This window comes from Rousettus aegyptiacus, unplaced genomic scaffold (assembly GCF_014176215.1).
Source record: "Rousettus aegyptiacus isolate mRouAeg1 unplaced genomic scaffold, mRouAeg1.p scaffold_m13_p_9, whole genome shotgun sequence".
Lineage (NCBI taxonomy): Eukaryota > Metazoa > Chordata > Mammalia > Chiroptera > Pteropodidae > Rousettus > Rousettus aegyptiacus.
Window position 1 is genome coordinate 24525011 of NW_023416312.1, and position 20065 is coordinate 24545075.

General features: G+C 37.7%; 1 protein-coding gene and 1 long non-coding RNA gene across 4 annotated transcripts in view; one reads left to right on the top strand and one right to left on the bottom strand.

Annotated features, from left to right (window-relative positions):
• MED14 (mediator complex subunit 14) overlaps nucleotides 1-2286 on the bottom strand; it is a 64652-nt gene extending 62366 nt beyond the window's left edge. For all 3 annotated transcript variants that reach the window (XM_016156572.2, XM_016156571.2, XM_036226445.1), the window contains exon 1: nucleotides 1768-2286. In XM_016156572.2, the coding sequence (XP_016012058.1) occupies nucleotides 1768-1982 (215 nt within the window). In that variant the 5' untranslated portion in view covers nucleotides 1983-2286. The remainder of the gene's footprint in view (nucleotides 1-1767) is intronic.
• Nucleotides 2287-2459: 173 nt separating this feature from the next.
• LOC107516628 overlaps nucleotides 2460-20065 on the top strand; it is a 94363-nt gene continuing 76757 nt past the window's right edge. The window contains exons 1-2 of the long non-coding RNA XR_001598343.2: nucleotides 2460-2566; nucleotides 6077-6261. This is a non-coding gene — a long non-coding RNA (uncharacterized LOC107516628). The remainder of the gene's footprint in view (nucleotides 2567-6076; nucleotides 6262-20065) is intronic.

Here is a 20065-nt window from a genome sequence, read left to right on the forward strand (position 1 = left end):
GCAGAGAAGTTTTAAAGTAATCATCCTGTCTATTTTACAGAGGAAAAACCAGTTAGCAGACTACTGCAGTAACACATGCAAAGGAATAAAACTTGATGGAAATGTTGGAAAAGTGGTCAGATTCTGAAGTCAGAGATAACAAGACTTGCTGATGTACTGGGTGTGGAACTAGAAAAAAGAGGAGCCCGAAAGTATTCCAGTATTTCTGGCCTAAGCAACAATAGGAAGAATGGAGACACTATTTATGGGCTAGGAAAGGTTGGTGGGGGAGAGATCGAGTGGAAGCAGGAGTTTGGTTCTGGACTTGGAACGCTGAAATGCCTGTTAGGTATTTAAATGTAGGGATCTGGATACAGAGTCTGGAGTCAGTGGAGAGGTCTATGCTGGAAATATAAGTATGGGAACAATCATTATATAAAGGGCATGGGACTAAAATTATATACATATTCTACAGCAATGAAATTGATGTTTCTCCATAACGAAGTCCTAAAATAGTAAAAAGCCCACCATATAATTCAAAGAACTGCTACAAATCCCCTATAGAAAATCAAATTATACAAATTACACAACCACTGAGAAGCATTTTTCGACTTCTTCATAGCTATACATAGGACAGGTGACCTTTACAAACATAAAATTTTCTCATGGATACTCTTAGATTTTTATGTACTCCAACAATAAATGGTGCAAAGAAGTATATTACTACAATAATCCCTAATCATGGCATCTAGTTAAGTTTCTCATTAAACAGGGGTAGACTTTTTTGTCCCATTGAATAAAGTACAGTATATCAAAATTGAGTGAGAATGATGTTTTACAGGAATAAATAGAACCACTTTGAATTATTTTAGTCATTTGCAAACAAATATATTTAGTGTCTAGTAGCAAATTACTGACACTTTACAGTCTAATATCCATGTGCTAATTATTTCAATTGAAAACACTGATCTAGAGTCTAGCAATAGATAAACTATCTAGATAAAAACTGGTAATTCTTACTTTTTCTGAAGCTGGAGTAAAACACATAAAACAAGAATTAAAGTATATATACCCCCAAATTTTCCAGTGCCTTTTTCTTCACACACTGAAAACCATTCGTGTATTCCGATCCTATTCTGAAGGGATTAACACCCTAATCACGTCCCAAGGCATTTCATGGGTAACTTGGTGATTTACAAATTCCCTTCATACTTCAAGAAATAACAGTAGGCCGGTTACAAAAAAATCGTTTACTTACACTAAATGTGTTAAGATTTCAAGACTCTCAAATGTTCCAGAAAAGAAAAAACTTGGAATCCAAAATTTTGAATTTTTATGCACATCTCCTGAGTTCAAACTTAGAAGCGATTACCACCCTCATTTAAAATGTACCGTCAAGAGGTTGTAAAACAGATTTCCCACCTTTACGATTTTTTTTTAAAGCTCGAATATTATATATTCCTAAACCCTATTTTTGGGCTTTGGGCTAAAGTCTTCCAGCCAAGAAATCAATAGGGTTCAGCTGGCAACTTGAACAAGAACCCCAAAGATGGGATTTTTAGCGCAAGTCTAACAACATACATATTAAAAAGTCTCGGTTGCTTCTTCAGAAAGACCCCAAATGCAAAGCTCCTCCACCTCCGCTGAGCCCCAAGAATTCAGAAATTCTAAACTAAGCAGCCCCGCAGAGAAAATAGCAGCCTCTTCGGGAAAGGGAGGCGCAAACCTCTCAGCGGGTTAGGCGGGAAGGGGGGGCTGGGGAGCAGGCATGGGTTTCGCGGTACTTACAGATCCGTCAACACCATGAGCTCCGAGTAGGCCCGGTGCAGCAGAAATTCGATGAGGGTGCTCAGCCGGTAGCCAGGGCTAGCAGCAGCCGCAGCGGCGGCCGCTACGGCGGCTCCAGGTGGAGGTGGCGCTGGGGCAGAGGCAGAGCCGCCGCTACCTCCGCCACCACCTCCGGGCGGGACTAGCTGGTGGTTCTCCAGCTGCACTGGGGCCATGGCGGCACAGAACGGAGGTTGGCGCAGAGGCACGAGATGTGGCCCTCGAGCCTCTGGGGGGCTCGGTCACCGCGCTGAAGTGGGCGCCGGCAGAGCCGCCTACCGCCCGACCGCCTCTGAACAGGAAGCCGTGCGCTGGGAGCAGAGGCCCGCCCCCATGTAGCGACGAGCCTGCCGGCCCCAGGGACGAGAGCGAGGAGCGGGGGGCGGAAGGGCGGGGAAGCGGGGCTGCAGCTGCAGAGAAACTGAGCCGCCGCCGCTGATCAGAGGCTGCTTTGCCAGGCAGCCGCAGCGTCCATGTTGACGGCCCAAAGCGGAAGTCGTTAGGCAGAACGGAAGGGGAACCTGCAGGGGGACTTCCGACAGCAACCTGTACCGTTTTTCCCGGCTGTCGGGCGCCGGGCCATTTGGGGGCGCGTGGGAGTGGGGCGGGGCCGACGCGCGGGCTGGAAAGGCGGAAGCGGGGGCCGCGCGCCGCCGGAAGTGAGTGTGTGGGCGGAGCTGGTGTCACCGCGAACGTCAGCGGTTGCCCCGCCCTTGCCCTCGCCGCCTTCAGGGTTTAAAAGGCTCTCATTTGACTTTAGGTAACTATGTCCCCTTCATGGTGGGGTATGAACCCGGCCCGAGAGCCCCCCGCCTAAATGTTTATGAGTTGTGGTTGTGGAATCGCGAAGAAATTGTAGCGGCTGCGCGCTCGTGGCTTCTCAGGTCTTTGCACCGCCCATAGTCTGCTCATGCGCCTTTCGTGGGATAGAAGACGTTTCTGTCATTTTTTTTTTAACTGTGGGAAAAGATGTGAAAAAATATGATTGGAGGTAGGAGCAGGGCCGCTGACAGAATAACTTCACTCTAATGGAGTTGGATGGATGCTGATCTCATTATCGATCCCCAAATCCCGGCAGTTTTACCACAGAAATCGCCTTTAAGTCCTCTCCCGCGGGCTCTCGCTCGGTCCTAGTCTCTGCTCTTGCAGTAGCCGCCCTGCCGTACAAGGACTTTCAGTGCATCTTCTATGCCCTACCGCCACTCCCCCCCTCAAAATCCATGTTTAATATCTTGCTTCCTGCTTTAAAACGGTGATCTCGCCTTCACCTGCACGTTGGAATCACGGAGTGGGGTGGGAGTCTTTAAAAAAAATACTAGCCTGTGAATATTATGCCAGCCCTACAGATTCGACTTCAGTTGATCTAAGGTGAGGTCTGGGCTTCGGGATTTTTAAAAGCTTCCTAGGTGATTCTAATGTGCAGCTAAGGTGGAAATCCACTGTTACAAACCGTCCATTGGTACGACCCTTTTCAAACATCTTTTTGCAGATTCCTATCTGTAACTCAGGTGTAAGACGCTCTTGCTGTCCCCTGAGGTTAAAATACTCTCGTTCTTGTCCATTTGTGTAATTCTTAGTCATTCTTGAAGCCATTCACCTGTTTTCTGAAGGTGTAACCGCTGGAGTGAATTCGCTTGCTCTCTCCTTTGTGGTCCTAATGTACATTTACACATGATGTCACCATGGTACTTAACAAAAGGTATCAGTATTACTTATACCCTCTACAGGTGCGGTTGCTGGAGGGCAGAGACTACCATTCATCCCTATGCAAGCTACCTCATGGAACATATTTTTTACAAATTAATTAGAATTACCATTTATTTTGGAGGGGTTTTTTTGTTTGTTTTATTGATTTTTCCCCCCTCCTTTGAAAACTATTGGCTTCAGTTAAAAAAAAAATTGGCGGTCACAAACACACAAAAGATAGGTGATCGATGGTCTTTAAGGCCTTTTCTAACACTCAGATTCTGATTCTGTGTGATAGTAACAAGATTTTAACTATGCCTTACTGAACATATTAAACACAGCTATATGTCAAGCCTTTGGATAGTCATTCTATTTGGCAGTAAGGTTCTACCTAAAGGGAGTACAGCCACTTGGCAAATAAAAGAAAAAAGTTAATGAGTGAAAAGAGGTTGTTTTAGAAAAGAGAAAATGTCACCCACGTCCATCCGATTAGATTTTATTGAAATTTCTGTGAATTTGAATTGATATCTTTAAAAATTGAAAACTACTAGTTATTAAAAAGGATATTCTAAAGGAAAATAGGGTGAAATACAGGAATAGGACTGTGAGATTTGATATGCTTCATTTTGGCGATCAGGCAGGTGACATAAATGAAAGTTCCTGAAAGAGATGATAGCCCACCTTCCAAGCTGATAGTATAGCCACTAGGCAAACATAGGAAGTATTAGTAGAAGAAATGGGTGAAGGAGAGAAAATGTTAGCATGTTTGGCTAAGTTACTAAAGGAATGACTCACATCCAAACCACTTTGAGAAATAAGGTAATTTATCATTTTAAAGCCTATAGTACAATGTTTGGCATTGTAGTATAGGTACACAGTTCTTGCATTCATATTTTTCAATTGTTCATCTATTTAGTCATCACCAAATTGCATCACACCTCAGATAGTTTCAGAACTAGCAACATATTTCCTCAGTTCTTAAATTAACCTAAACAATTTAGATCTTTCCTGAAGTCGATCTGGTTTTAATAAAAGGAACAAATTGATTACAAAATTTGGAGGAAAACAAGGAATTTTCCTTTTAAGTCCTTTTAATGGGAAAATGAAATTGTGATAGATACAGTTTCTTTTGGAACATACAGTTGCCTCTCAGAAACAAAAGAGCAGGAAAGGGATTGGAAGGTAATATTTTCTTTCTTCTTATAAGATTGCAGTCATTTCCTTCAAAACAAAGAGAGCAAAAGTAGTAACTGCATTTATTCAACAGGTGCTCCATTCATAGTGACGTTGAGAGAAGGAACATACAATACTGTGAGTGTGGTCTGACCAACCTAGAAAAAAATGAGTACACTTTAATGGCTTTGTATATAAAAGACAACCCAAACTTCTTACTGTGGCCTCTAAAGCCATTAACAGAGTGGCCCTTGCCTGCTCCTCTACCTCAATCTCTTGCCACTCTTTCTGTCACTCACTGCACTGTAACCTCACTGGGTCTAAAACATGCCATTACCTAAGACGTTAGGGCTTGTCCACTGCTCCAGATACCTGACACACTTGTTTTCTGGCCCTTCATACAGCTGGATTTTCATTTTCTTAGTATCAGTTTGAGAAAACCCTCAGGCCTCCCTGGAGTATATGATATTAGACGTGTGCAAGGAAGTTCATTGCAGCATTGTTTGTGGAAGCAAAAAAAAAAAAAAGAAAGAGAAAAAAAGAAAGAAAGAAATAAGAAAGTAAGAAAATCTTAACTGTCCCTTAGTAAGAGAATGGATAAATAAATTACTATATTTCTATGTAACTCTTCAAATGAATGAATTAGACTTACATGTACCAACATGGGTACATATTGAATGAAAAGAGCAATTTTTGATATCATTTCTTTTCATTTTGAAAGCACACAAAATAGCATTCTATAATTTAATATGTTGTTGTCAAAGTGAAAAATGTAAATGGGGATGATAGGCACCACCTTTAGGATAGTAGTTATTTCTAGGAAGGGGTAAGGGATGAGATGATGCTTTATTGGTTATTAGCTATGAGTTATATCTAATGGGTTTCTTGAAGAAAAATGAGAAGGAAAGGTGGCAATATTAATATCTGCTAAATCTGGAGATATTTGATTGTTAATGTATTCTGTACTTTTCAATATTTTTTAAATATTTCATAATTTTTAAAAGTTTAAATTAAAATGTTTCTCTGGTATGGTTTACACTAGCTACCATAACAAACCCCAAAATCCTAGTGACCTAACACAGGAAGAGTTTATTTCTCGTGTTCACAAAGTTCAGTAAAGATGTTCCTAATGGAGAGGTTCCCCACTAAGTAGTAATCCAGAGATTCAGGATCCTCCCAAAGATCCAGGCTCCTTCCATTTTGGGAAACCATCACTCTAACCAGGGAATTTGTTTTTTATGCCCACCCCACAAACCATTAGCTGAGATTAGTCACATGGCCCATTTAAAGGCTAGGAAGCCAAGAAATACAGTCTTCCTGTGTGCCTAGGAAGACAATGAAATAGTTTGGTGAACAAATAACATTGTTTTTATCACGATATTAAAGCAATCTCTCTTTTTGTTTTCTTAAGAGCACCACCTCTAAAATCAGACTACTTGGATTAAAGTCCTAGCTCAACCACTTACAATCTGAATGCTCTCCAGCAAGTTACTTCACTTCTTCGGGTCTCAGTTTCTTCATCTGTAATAATAGTACTTACCTCGGAAGGTGATTGTGAAGAATAAACGAGTTAGCATTTACCAAGGGCTTAAAACAGTAAGTGATCTATAAATATTAACTGTCTTCATCATCACTTAAGAGCAATGATACTTGTATTTGTTTTTCCACCTGAGAATGTATGAACTTGCTGTCTTCTGCTGCCCTCATGTGGCTCTCTCTGATATCCCCAGCGCCTAGTATAGTGCTTAGCTATCCGGCTTTAATGAATGAATGGAACAGGTATATTCCTCAATCTATGCACTGTAGTTCTTTTTTATATTGCAGTAACTTGTTTTGGATTAAGATCGACTTACATATATTTACATGTGAAATGAGATGTTCAGGATTTATTTTTAAATACTTTAGAAAAAAGCTGTGGGAGTTAGATTAAATAAGATTGGGAGTATGTTGACAATTGTTAAAACATGATGGATACACGAAGTTCATTATACAGTTCTTTCTCTTCTGTGTGCGTGAGAATATGCATAATAAAAAGTTTTAAGATTGAGAATGGGTAATCAACTAACGGCCCAGATATTTCTTCTTTCCTAATGAACAGCTTTTAATCTATATCTACTCAATTTTTCAAATTTTTAAAACATTTTTATATTTTATTGAGTGTTTAATTAAAACTAGCAATAAAAAAGAAAACTATAAAGAAACTTCAATTGTAACTACTCAAAAAAGAGAAGTTATCGATTTTAGTTTCAGGCATATAAATAATGTTTTTAAAAAACTTATAGAAATTTATAATCTTAAAACTTTCTAGCTATGCTAAAATTCAGTATCTTTTTTTCATCTCACATAATTACCTTTTTAAAACTTTTATGGTGAGAACATTTAAAATCTACCCTCTTAGCAATTTCAAGTATATAGTACATGTTAGCTATTGTCACCAATAGCTAACATGTACTAGATCCCTAGAAACTTTTTCATCTTATAAGTGGAAGTTTGTACCATTTAACCAACATCTCTCCATTTCCCCCACCCCCAGCATCTGGCAACCACTAATTTACTTTTTGTTTCCATGAGTTTGGCTTTTTTAGATTCCACATATAAGTGAGATCATACAGTATTTGCTTTCTATGCCTTATTTTACTTAGCACATTGTCCTCAAAGTTTTATCCATGTTGTCTCAAATGGCAGGGTTTCTTTATAGGAGAGAGAGCTACAATGGCCCCTAAAAATGTGGCGAAAATCTCCTCATGTGAGTAGGACACACCTATGGAACTAGGCTAGCTTCTTTCTTGAATTTACCATTTTCATTAAATAAGAAAAGACTGTTGTGTCTTTCCAACTCTCTTAGCATTGAGTGTACACAACCTAAGATGGGGATAACTAGGTGCAGGGTTACCTGCAGGTACTGTGTATGATACTCAGTCTCCCCTAGTGCCCAGTAGCAGACCAGTAGCTAGTTCTCAAATGGAATGTAGTGGATAGGTATCTGGGACCCAATGAGTCCAGAGCACCATGGGCAGCTGCAAGCAGAAGCAGCTTCTCTTAGCCAGAGGTGTGTGACAAGGATCTGAATAGCCTGACCCAGATGATTGCAGTTAATTCCCTTCCCCCTTTTATTCCATCTCCAAGTCTGGCTAATTGAATGTGTGGCTGTGAAGAATACTGGTATTTAAATGAGTCATAAAAATTTGTATATACTTCTTCACCCCTCATCCCACCTCATTGTACCCTCATTAGGCATTAAGGCCTCCAGTTTGCCCTGAGGTGGATAAACCTCAATTCCATCTGTAGCCCCCTTTCTCCTTAAAGGCAGTTAAATCAGAATACATAGTTCACAGTCAAGCAGGAAAGTGTTGAAGGAGGAATTTGTTTTAAGGCAGCCACTTGGTTTCTTAGTTCTTCCAGTAGAGAGAGAATGATTTCTGTGGATGGATTGGGTTTTATAGAGGCACTTTTAGTTCCAACTGGGTGGCCACTAATTGTCGGCTTGAGCCCCACCCCACCCCCCAGCTCAATATCAGACCAAATTTCTTTGGTACTCACCCATATCAGTCTCTTCTGTGGGAAACTCCTGCTTTAACAGCCATATCCACATTGCCTGTGGGTCCCTTTGGAGGGAGTTCGTTTGCTAATAAACTTATACTAACTTCTGGCATAACTTCACTGAGGACAATTTGGAATCATAGTGGCCACTTTGGGCAACTTTGACATGAATAAAATTGTTCATCAGAGGGGTGCTTTAGAATACAAAAAAAATCATAAGACTGACTTGTCTAAGCAGAGGAGGTCACATGATTTTTTCCCATACATCAAATATTAATAAGTGCTGGCTTTTTAATGGTATGACTTGATAAAATTATCAAGGTCCTAAGTTATTGTTTAAACCACCTTTAATGACTCTGTTGTGGGTGTGTATATAACTGTGTATCAAATGAGTATTTAGCTTTTACAGTGATAATTTAATTCTAAAACTGGCTTCTTCATATAGAAAGACAGATACAGACTGAGAGTGAAAGTATGGAAATATATTTCATGCAAATTGAAACAAAAGAAAGCTAGGGTCATAATATTCATATCAGACAAAATAGATTTTAAAACAAAGACTGTAAAAAGAGACAAAGAAGGACATTACATAATTAAAATGGGGTCAATCCAAGAAGAGGATATAACATTTATAAATATTTGCATACCTGCCATAAGAGCACCTAAATATATAAAGCAAATATTAACAAATCTAAAGAGAGAAGTTGACAGTAATACGATAATAGTAGAGAAGTTTAATGTCCTACTTATGTCAATAGATAGGTCATCTAAATGAAAAATCAAAAGGAAACATTGGCCTTAAACACCACATTAGAGCAGGTGAACTTAATAGATATACGCAGGACATTTCATCCTAAAACTGCAGAATACATATTCTTTTCAAGTACACATGGAATATTCTCCAGGATAGATCATATTTTAGGCCACAAGACAAGCCTCAGTTAATTCAAAAAGATTTTTAAAATGTCAAGAATCTTTTCTGACTACAGTAGTATGAAACTAGAAATCAATTACGAGAAGAAAACTAGAAAAAAACACAAACGTGGAGACAAAACAATGTGCTACTAAACAACCAATGGGCCAATGAAGAAATCAAACAGAAAATTAAAAATACCTTGAGACAAATGAAAATGGAAACTCAACTTTCCAAAATTTATGGGATGCTACAACAGCAGTTCAAAGAGGGAAGTTCATAGCATACAGGCCTACCTCAAGAAATAAGAAAAATCTCAAATAAACAATCTATCTTCATACCTAAAGGAACTAGATAAAGAAGAAGAAATAAAACCCAAAGTGAGTAGAAGGAAGGAAATAACATAAGATCAGAGTGGAAATAAACTAAATAGAGACCAAAAAAAAAAAAGTAGAAAGGATCAATGAAACTAAGAACCAGTTCCTTGAAAAGACAGATAAAAGTGATAAACCTTAGTCCAAACTCATCAAGAATGAAAAAAGAGACAGACAAATAAAATCAGAAATGAAAGAGGAGAAGTTACAACTGACACCACAGAAATACAAAGGATCATAAAGGATACTATCAAGAAAATGAAAATATAACCTACAAAATAGAAGAAAATATTTGTGAATCAAATCTTAAAAGGGTCTAGTATCCATAATATTTATAGCTTAACAAAAGATAAGCAATACAATTTAAAAATGTGCAAAGGACTTAAATAGACATCTAAAAAAGAATATAGAAGGCCAATAAACACATGAAAAGATGTTCAGTATCACTAATTAGAGAAATACAAATCAAAACTACAATGAGATACTACCTCACAGGTAGCAGGATAGCTGTTATTTAAAAAAAAATAACAGGTGTTGGTGGGGATGTGGAGAATTGGAGCCCACATGCATTGATGGTGGAAATGTAAAATGGTGCAGCTAGATGTTGTGGAAAATAGTTTGATTGGTCTTCAGAAGTTAAGTATATAATTACCACATTACCCAGCAATTTTACTTCTATGTAAATACTCAAAAAGTATTAAAAGCAGGTATACAAAAAAAAAATACTTGTGTGTGAATGTTCACAGCAGCGCTATTCTCAATAGCTGAAGGGGGAAAACAACCCAAATGTCCATCAGCCGATGAATAGATAAACAAAAGGTGGTATATCTATACAATGAGATGTTATTACGCCACAAAAAGGAATGAAATACTGATATGTGTTATAATGGATGAACCTCAAAAACATGCCAAGTGAAAGAAGCCAGACGCAAAAGGTAACATATTGTATGATTTCATTTATATGAAATACCCAGAATAGGTAAATCCACAGAGACAGAAAGCAGATCGGTAGTTTCCAGGGGCTGGAGGAAAGGGAGAATGGGGAGTGACTTCTTAATAGGTATGGGTTTCTTTTTGGGGTGATGAAAATGTTTGGAACTAGATAGAGGTGATGGTTGCAGAATATTGCGAACATGCTAAATGACACTGAATTGTATGATTTAAAACAGTTAATTTTATGTGAATTTTACCTCGTTATGAAAGTATATTAAGATTAATTTTAAAAGGTTTAAAAATGGTAAAAATATTAAGGGTATATTAAATGTTCATAGATTTATTTTTTTAAAAAAGCATATAAATAACTTGCTGTAAATTGTTACATAGATGATATACACAAAAGTAAAATTAAATTTAGGTTTTCTTTTTTATAGAACAACCAACTAATTCTCTGCCTAGATAACAGAAGTTTCTGATAGACCTATTTAAAAATCATAGGACATGTTTTGTTAAGACCAAAAATATTGTTTTTACTTTTTGTGCTTCTAGCAAACTCTTGAATAATCGACAAAAGTTCCTTATTTTTTAAGTTCCAAAAAGTCACTGTTAATTATTAATATGGTTTTTAAAAAATATATGGCTGAATTTTGGGTTTAAAAAGTATGGCCGCAGAGTTAACAAGAAATATTTCTTCCAAGGACATACTGTAGGTATAAAATGTCACAATAACCACCTTCTTTGGGTGGCTACTGCAGCTATACTCACTGAGAAACTTTGTCCTCTAAAGCCATGGACTATCAGAAATTTTACTATTTGAAAATATATGTTTAAGAATAAAATATCCCACTCTTGCCTGAAGGATCTAAGTCCTTATGACCTAGAATAACAGATGCAATTTCCACCCAGAGTGCAGAGATTCAGATAGGGGTTCTGGATTCAATATTCTACATATATACTAACTTTCCATTGCAGCTTAGAGCTGATGTTGATCCCTTTACACACAGCCTTGCAAAAACATGGCTTCATTTAAATTTCATCTAAACTCCACCCATGTCCCAAATTCTAAGATGATTTTATCTTTACTTTCATTTGACATGATGCCCCATGGTTCCTCTGGTGTAATCTTCCTCATCTCAATGCGTCAGTGAACCTGATTTTGTTATACTACAGATTTGCCCTTGGTAGTTGATTGGGCTAACACAGTGTAAAACTCCTATTTCCACAGATGCCAAAGAAGTAGAAAATGACATTCAATAAATCAGAATAAAAAATTTTATTACAGCATACAAACCAGTAGGAGCATCAGCATGGTGGTGCTAGTTCCTATGCCCCCAAATCTCATCACGTGAGGTGATGTGATAGGCTGCACACACAGTGGATTGAGCCACAGCTGAGGAACCTAGAGCCAGGAGCTCAACATGTTGTATAGCAAGCAGTCCCCCTATCCCGGGGAGCAAACAGTCACATTGTAGTCATCTTTTGGCCACCTTGACCAACTAATTTATGTACATGACTATAAAAACTATTTAGTATCAAGGGATGGTTAAGCCCTACAGTGGTACACTTAGCAAAGCCACGCCAGGATGCTTGAGACTGCGGCGGACTACCTCTCCCATAAACCAATAGAAAGATTTGTATCTAGTTCATTTTTACTTCAAAAAATTTACCCCATTCTTTCTAGAGATTTTTAAATGAGATACAGTGAGCCAAAAGTGAAGGAAACTCTCAGTTCTAAGCTAAAAGCAAAATTTAGAGGAAAAACAGTGCTCTCCAAGAATATGTGAACTATAACTTTGGTTTTTATTTGATATTTATGAAGGACGCCAAAATTTCTTTCTCTGAATGTTATCAAAAGATTCTTGAATTAGGTACTATTGAGAGATAGGTAGTGGTATACAACATATTCACTAAACCAAGAGTCCAAATTAAGACTGCCAAAAATTATGAGTTGTTAATTCTTCAGTGATTTCATTTATATATGTTTTCTTAATTTTTCAGTTTTATCTTTTTGCCAATCCAAACAACTGGAAAAAATCTAAAACTCTCCCAGAAATCTTTTGTTCTACTGGAACATAGCCTATGTTGAATCCAAACTATTTGACTTTGAGGGCCCCCAAGATATAAAAATACATGTGGATGAATTTATACCTTCAAGTCTGATATTAGGCTAAGCATTTATCATTTCCCAGAATCATTGTATAACCATTTTTTCACAGCAGAAAATTTAAACTATATTGCCTTATATTTGGCAGGAAAGTAACAGTTCTGTCATGCCGAATATCCATATCCTCTTTATGGATGTTATATTCAATTATTCTGATATTATACGTCATTATTTACTGTCAAATCTTTTTCTCTTTGACAACAGAACACTTCAAGATAAAATAAATAATAGATTTAAGAGACTAGACAGCAATCTGTATTGATGCATAGTGGCACTGAATACTAAACTCATCCGCCTTTGGTATGTAGTTGTCACAGCCTATTTACAGACTTTCCCAGCTCTGGACTGACCTCAGCCAAATACTAGATTAGGTTTCAGATTCATTAGGATCGTGGACACTGTTTTGAGAACAATAAAACCAATGAAACTCTACCTGAGTAAAAGCTAGTTCTACTTTCCTTGTAAATAAAATTTTAAATTTATTTTTAAATAAAACTTGCAAAGCCAGAATATCAGCTAGGAATGACTTTGGCTTCAAGAACAGACAGTGTGGCTAACAGTGGATAGGACTTCATTTTTCTCACATTATAAAGTGTCTGTAGTTTAAGATCCTCTGCTCCATAACTTCATGGTCACGAGATGGCTATCACAACTCCAGACATGGCATGAAACAGAGAAAAAGAAATGCTCCCAGAATACTTGTCCTTTTCCTTATAAAGCAAAACTCTCCCAGGAGCCCTTCAACAGATTTCTGCTTATAGTTCTGGGAAGCATGGCCACTAAAGGCTGTGAAGGAGACTGGGAAACCAATGCTTTTTGTAGACTCTAGAACGGAAGCAAGGCAAGGGCAAAAACAAATGGGAACATTGGGTTAGTCTACCAGCACATGTGAAACATGTGTAACTTCTGTGTTGTTCAGTTCTATTCAATGGGACACAGTATAGCAAAATTAAGGAGGAAATCAAAGAAGTTCTATCTACCAGGAATTCATAATCTCGTTTTCATTTATTTTGCCAAAATACAAATCAAAATCACTGTTCAAGCTTTATTTACTAATATTTCCTTTAGTGTACTGTATGATCTGACCCAATTTAATTTCCTGCCTCCATGTACTTACTCACGCTGTTAGCTCAGCCTGAATAGACCTTTCCCCATTTCTACATATTAAACATTTTATTTGTTCTTTACAATCTAGTCTGAATATTATCTCTCTCGTGATGTGTTCCCTAATCTCCCTAACTGGAAATGACCTGTAAGCTCCTAAGACAAATTATTATTGTCTAAAATAACAATAACTTGAGTGCTTTACATATAGGATATTTCAATCTTCACAACCACTCAAATAGGTACTATTGTTATTCCCATTCTATGGTTATTGAAACTGAAGCTTAGAAAAATTAATTGGTTGAGAGCACACAGCTTGTAAGTGCTAGAGTGAAGTCAACCCCAGCTCTATTTGATGCCAAAATCTATTCTCATTACACTATATCATATTGCTTTCTCCATATACCCACTGGCTGCAAGAGAGTAAATTGAGGTAGTAACAGTCTCTTATTCACCTCTAACTAGCCTCCCCTCCTTTACTCACCCACTGCCTTGGAATTCAGAGGTGCTCAAAAGTTATTAAATAAATCAGTAATGCTGAAGGCTTGATCAATATGGCAGCAGAATAGTACTTAAAGAGATTAGAGATCAGACTGGGTTCAAATAATGACTTATTTGAACAAGTTATTTACTTACCCTATACCACAATTTTCTCACCAGTGAAAGAATAATGGCTCTTTCTCTGTCCTATAGAGTTATTAGGTGTAAATAAAATAATATAAAGTACAAACTGTCCCCAACTTATGATGATTCCACTTAATATTTTTCGATTTTACAGTGGTACAAAAGTGATTCACATTCAGTAGGAACTATACATCAACATGTGAATTTTTATCTTTTCCCAAGTGATATGGGATAGGATACTCTCTAGTAACACTTGGCAGTAAGCTGCAGCTCCCAGTCAGGTACATAAACATGAGGGCAAACAACCAACACCTTACAGCAGCAGTCCCCAACCTTTTTGGCACCAGGGACCAGTGCTCCTATGAGAACCTAATGCCTGATGATCTGAGATGGAGCTGAGGTGGTGATGATAGTGCTGGGGAGTGGCTGCAAATACAGATGAAGCTTCACTCACTTGCCCACTGTTCACTGCCTGCTATGCGGCCCAGTTCCTAACAGGCCATGGACTGGTACCGGTCCACAGCCCTGGGGTTGGAGACCCCTGCTCTATAGTGTCCTATGTTGCCAGCATTTTTTGAATATTGTGTTTTGTGTTTTCACATCCTATCATGTCTACAAAAGACACATGCCTGTGTCTCCTGCTTCTGATGAGATGAAAAGGAAGGCAAATATACTTAAAACAGAACTTGGCACAAAGTAACTATTCAATAAATGTTACTATTTACTTTTCCACTAGCCCTTTTTTCAAATTGAAATGAAAGATCCTCAGAATAGAGGGACCATTTTCAGATGGGCCTACTTAACAAGACATAATGTAAATGTGCTACAAATAATTTACTTATTAATTCTGTTTCATACAGTTAGTTGTTCCTATTACATTATTTAAATTTATTTTTCATAAACATGTAACATTAATAAATACCTATATCTTTTTCTCTACCTCCACACCCTACCCCCCCAAAATAAGAACCTTAATGCATTCAGTTTTCTCTTCTACCTGTGTCCCTCACATGTTGAGATCACCTGGGAATTGAGTTAGACTGTTTTTGGTTTTCTTTGCAGTAGTGTTTACTTAGATTTTTTTTCTTCTTTCTTCAGTCTTGACTAATTTTTATTTTGCCATAGTATAACTTAATTCTTTCAAAAATAGTTTACATATCTAGACTGAGAAATCTTGCAGTTGTCAGTATCTGAGAAAAATAGTTTAGAGGTGTTAAACAAAGGTATTTCATTTAACCCTCAAGGGTGAATGCTAATGAGGCTTGGCCTAAATTCTAGGATCAAAACAATTTTCCCTCAGAACTTTTTAAGATATTGTCTTATAACATTCATTGTTGTTGCCAATTTTATTCTCATTTATTTACAGGTAACCAGTTTGATTTTTTTTCTCTGAATGCTTTAAGGATTTTCTTTAAATTATAAGATCAAACTTTCACCATAATGTATATAGGTAGTAGACTTTGTTAAAAAGAAAATCCATCTGTGCACTTGGTGGGACCTAGTGGCCTGAAAACTAGTGTCTTTTTTGAGGTCTGATAATATTTCATTTATTATTTTTTTATTCTTTCTCTTTCACTCTCTTGTTTTATCCAGGAAGAATCACTATCATGTGGATATTTGAACTTCGGAATCCATCTTCCATGTTTCTTGATATGTCTCATACTTTTCATTTCTTTGCTCCTATGCACTGTATTCTAGAAAAATCTCCTGGCTCAGTCTTCATCTGTGTTTAAAGCTGAAGTTAAGCCAACATACAGTGTTAGGGCATACTGTTCCAAGTCTTACTGGTTAGATATATGGTCTGATTCTTTGATATTTGTGCTATACTAGTCAGTAATTATCTTTAATATCATTCTTAGATGTGCTTGTTATTCTTTTTAGCACATCTCTTGAATTTTTTTATCACCACGATCATATATTTCATTTCTAAAATCTCTAGTTATATATTTCCCCTCATGCACTGTCCTCTAAAATAGCTCTGGGAATATTATACTTAATTTTAAAGTCTTCTCTGGCTTGCTATGTTAACTGTCTCTTCCATTTAGGGAGTTTGCTAACTTTCTTTCCTGGGTGTTCTTGGTTTTGTGCTTATATTTCTTTGAGGTACTTTATTATTCTGTTTATGGATTTGTGCTCCATATAATGAATTTGGCATTGTGAATGAGAGGTTTTAGACAGGTTTCAGTTATCCGAATTAATCTGCAACATAATTCTTTCAGTATTAAAATATATAACTATTTTTGCAAGGACATCGTTATGGCTGTATAATTACTTGCCACATAGGAGTGGTGCCACCTTTATGAGCAGACAATGCTGTATAGAAGACTTTGAGGGGAGAGAGCCTCCCTAAAAAATCAAAATCCAAGGGATATGCCTCTTCTGGATTTGAAGTCCAATTTTATATTACACACATGGTTCGGTAAGTCCTGAACTATGAAACCAATGTAAAACGTTGGTCCTGATTCGGTGATTCCTCCTCAAGAGTTATCAGAGAGATGGAAAGGGGACCTGGAGGGGCAAAGGGTGAATATCTAGCACAAGGGTGTATCTGCTCCCTTTGGATCAAAACATGCCTAGTTAGAGTGCACACCATAGATTGGACAGTTTAAGAGAATCATCGGATTTTAAGACTGGAGGGGACTTTAGGCTCACTCAAACCAGAAATCACAAATTTGTCTATTTCTAGCCTTCAGATTGGCTTTGCATGTTCGATACAGCTTCAAAGCTAGAAACCCAAACAAGCAAACGATAGGCAAAACCCCTCAAATCTTAACGATGCACTTTCCAGTTCCTGATGCGCCAGTGATCAGTTTGCTACCTCTCAGCTCTAAATCTACCTTTCTTTGCCCTGCTTTGTGACACCAGAACTAGTAAACATTTCTCCTCTGTGGGATGATGTAATGTCAGGCTTTGTCAAGTGAGGGTGCTGAAGGAACAGTGAAAAGCATAGCAGAGGCAGGAGCTCCGCTTTCTGGTCAGGTGGGGATATTGTTTTTCCTGAATATGGTGCAGCTGTCAGTGGTATACAGGAGACCAAGTGGTGCCCACCATTCAGCAATTTTCACCAGATTCCCAGCAGGCAGCATCCTTGCCAGCAGTCTGTGGGAGACTCAGTGGCAATGACCCCCGCCCCCCACACACACAGCGAGCTTCCCTAGCAATTAAACAGGCAGCTCCCTGTTCTCCAGCCCCAGCTCGCTAGCCCCAACTCACCAGTACCCTTGCAAACACCACTCTCTCTGATCACTAGCCTTGGCCTGCAAGTTGTGGACCAGCTCTGACCTGTCGCACCTCAGAGGACTTTTTCACCATCCAGTGGGTTGCAATCCACCCTCTCTGACAGGGGCTAAGTCTCAGCCTGGGGATGGTGGAAGATGCAATGCTCTTTCAAGTTTTTTTCCATCCTTGAACCTTCTCTCTCAACACAAGAGGTAGTAGCTGTTCCCTGTAATGCTATTCCTGTTTTTCAGAGTCCTCTTTTATCCTTTTAGTAATCACTTTTAACTCATTAATAATTCTTTGTATTAATTATGTTCAAATTACTGGTGTAGTTTCCATCTCCTGACTGGACCCTAATAAATACACAAATATTGCAAAAATAAACACAAAGAGCACAGGTTGCATTGGATACACATAGAAAAATAAATGTCCCACCACTGTTGAACTTATAACGAAAAATTATAAGCTCTCACAAGGAAACAACCCATCACCAGCAGAAATCCAGACATAGTAAGCAGAAAGATTAGAGCCCCACAAAACCAGAGATAATGGAATAAAATTTGAGAAAGAATAGAATATCAGTATATTTTTAATAATTAGAAACCTAGAAGGATCAAAACACTAAGAACAAGACATTATGAAAAAAAGAATAGATAACTACTGTAGAAATATAAAGATTAAAAAATACTGACAATGAAAAGCATTTTAATGGATGAGTTAAAAAGCAATTTAGACACAAAAGAGTAAATTAACTATAGGATAGATTTAAAGAAATGTTCCAGAATTCTGTAACAGTGATCAAAGATTGAAATTATTGAAAGAAGTTTAATAGATCTAGAAGATAAAATGTAGAAGACCCAGGGCAATGTTTATAGAATACTACTTGTGTAAAAAAAAAAAGGAAAATAAGACTATATTCATATTTTATTATATTTCCATAAAAAAACCAAGGGATACATGCTTCATGAAAAAAATGAAAAAATGTACATCTATGTGAATGTAGTTGTGGTGAGTGAAACAGCAGATGTGGGCAAAGGTGGGAGTTGGACATTTATTACTGTATATATTTTATATTGGTTTAATTTAAAAACCATGCATGTTAGTCTAGGTCCTCTGAGAAGCAGAAGCCAAGATGGGACTGGGTATGCAGGAGACTGATTAAGGGAAATGCCTAGGAGTGTAAAAAGAAAGAAAGCCCTAGAAGGTAGGAACTGACTATTCAAACCACAGTGCAGATACGACCTGTAGCAAAGGTGGGGAGGGGTTACATAGGCAGATTTAAAGTTTGCAGTGCAGCTCTAAGAAGGGTTCAGCCAAGCTGATAAGTCCTCTAACTAAAGCAGCCATTCAAGAGTCATGTATCTTTCAGGAGCAGGTCTGTTTGAGTGTTCTTGCCATGCTTAGTCACTGACTGAAAGCAGCTTGTGTGAAATGTGGCCTTGGTGGTCTCCATGATAATGTGGTGGTATAGTGCAGCAGCTGAGGCCATCTGTCAATTATACTGCCATAGCAAGAGATCTGAATGGCTTATTTTCATAGCCACCATACCATATGATTAAATTTTGAATTCAAAGAAAGATAAAATAAAGACATTTTAGCCAAAGGCATAAGGAGCTTATCATTCACAGACTGTCACCCTAAGAACCTCTGAAGGATTCATTTTGGGAAGAAATATTTTTAACCCTGAAGGACAGTGTACAATGCAAGAAGTGATGGTAAACAAATAAATTTGTAAATATGTGGGAAAGAAATTGGTAAATATGCAGATGAATCTAAATAGGCATTGACTATTAAAAAATAACAAAGATACAACAATGATTAATTTGAGTATTAAAAACAAGGTGGAATTAAAATATTGACAATGACACGTAAGATTGGAAGGGGAAATTGGAGGTAGAGTATTTTAAGGTCCATGCATTAGTCAGGATGTAATCAAGTTAAGATGAGATCATACTGGATTAGTGTGGACCCTAAATCCAATGACTGAAATTGATGAACAAAAGAAGAGAGGGGGAGATTTAAATAGAGAGATATACAGAGGGAAAAGGCCATGTGATGATGGAGGCAGAGATTGGAGTGATGCAGCTATAAGCCAAGGAATATCAAGAATTGCCAGCAGCCTCCATAAGCTAGGAAGAGGCAAGGAAGGATTCTTTTCTACAGTCTTCAGAGAGAGCATGGCCCTACTGATACCTCGATTTTGGAGTTCTAGCCTTCGAAACTGTGAGAAAATAAATTTATGTTGTTTAAGCCAACAAGTGTGTAGTAATTTGCTGTGGCAGCAGTAGAAAACTAATACGCTGCCAAACAATTTTCCAGGGTGGCTGTACCAGTTTACATTCCCACCACCAGTGTATGAGAGATCCAATTTCTCTGCATCCTCTCCAACATTTGGTATCATCATTGTATTTTATTTTAGCTATTCTGATAAGTTTGTAGTGATAGCTCATTGTGATTTAAATGTATATTTCCCTAATGACTAATGTTTATTGAACATCTTTTCATGTACTTATTTGCTGTCCATAT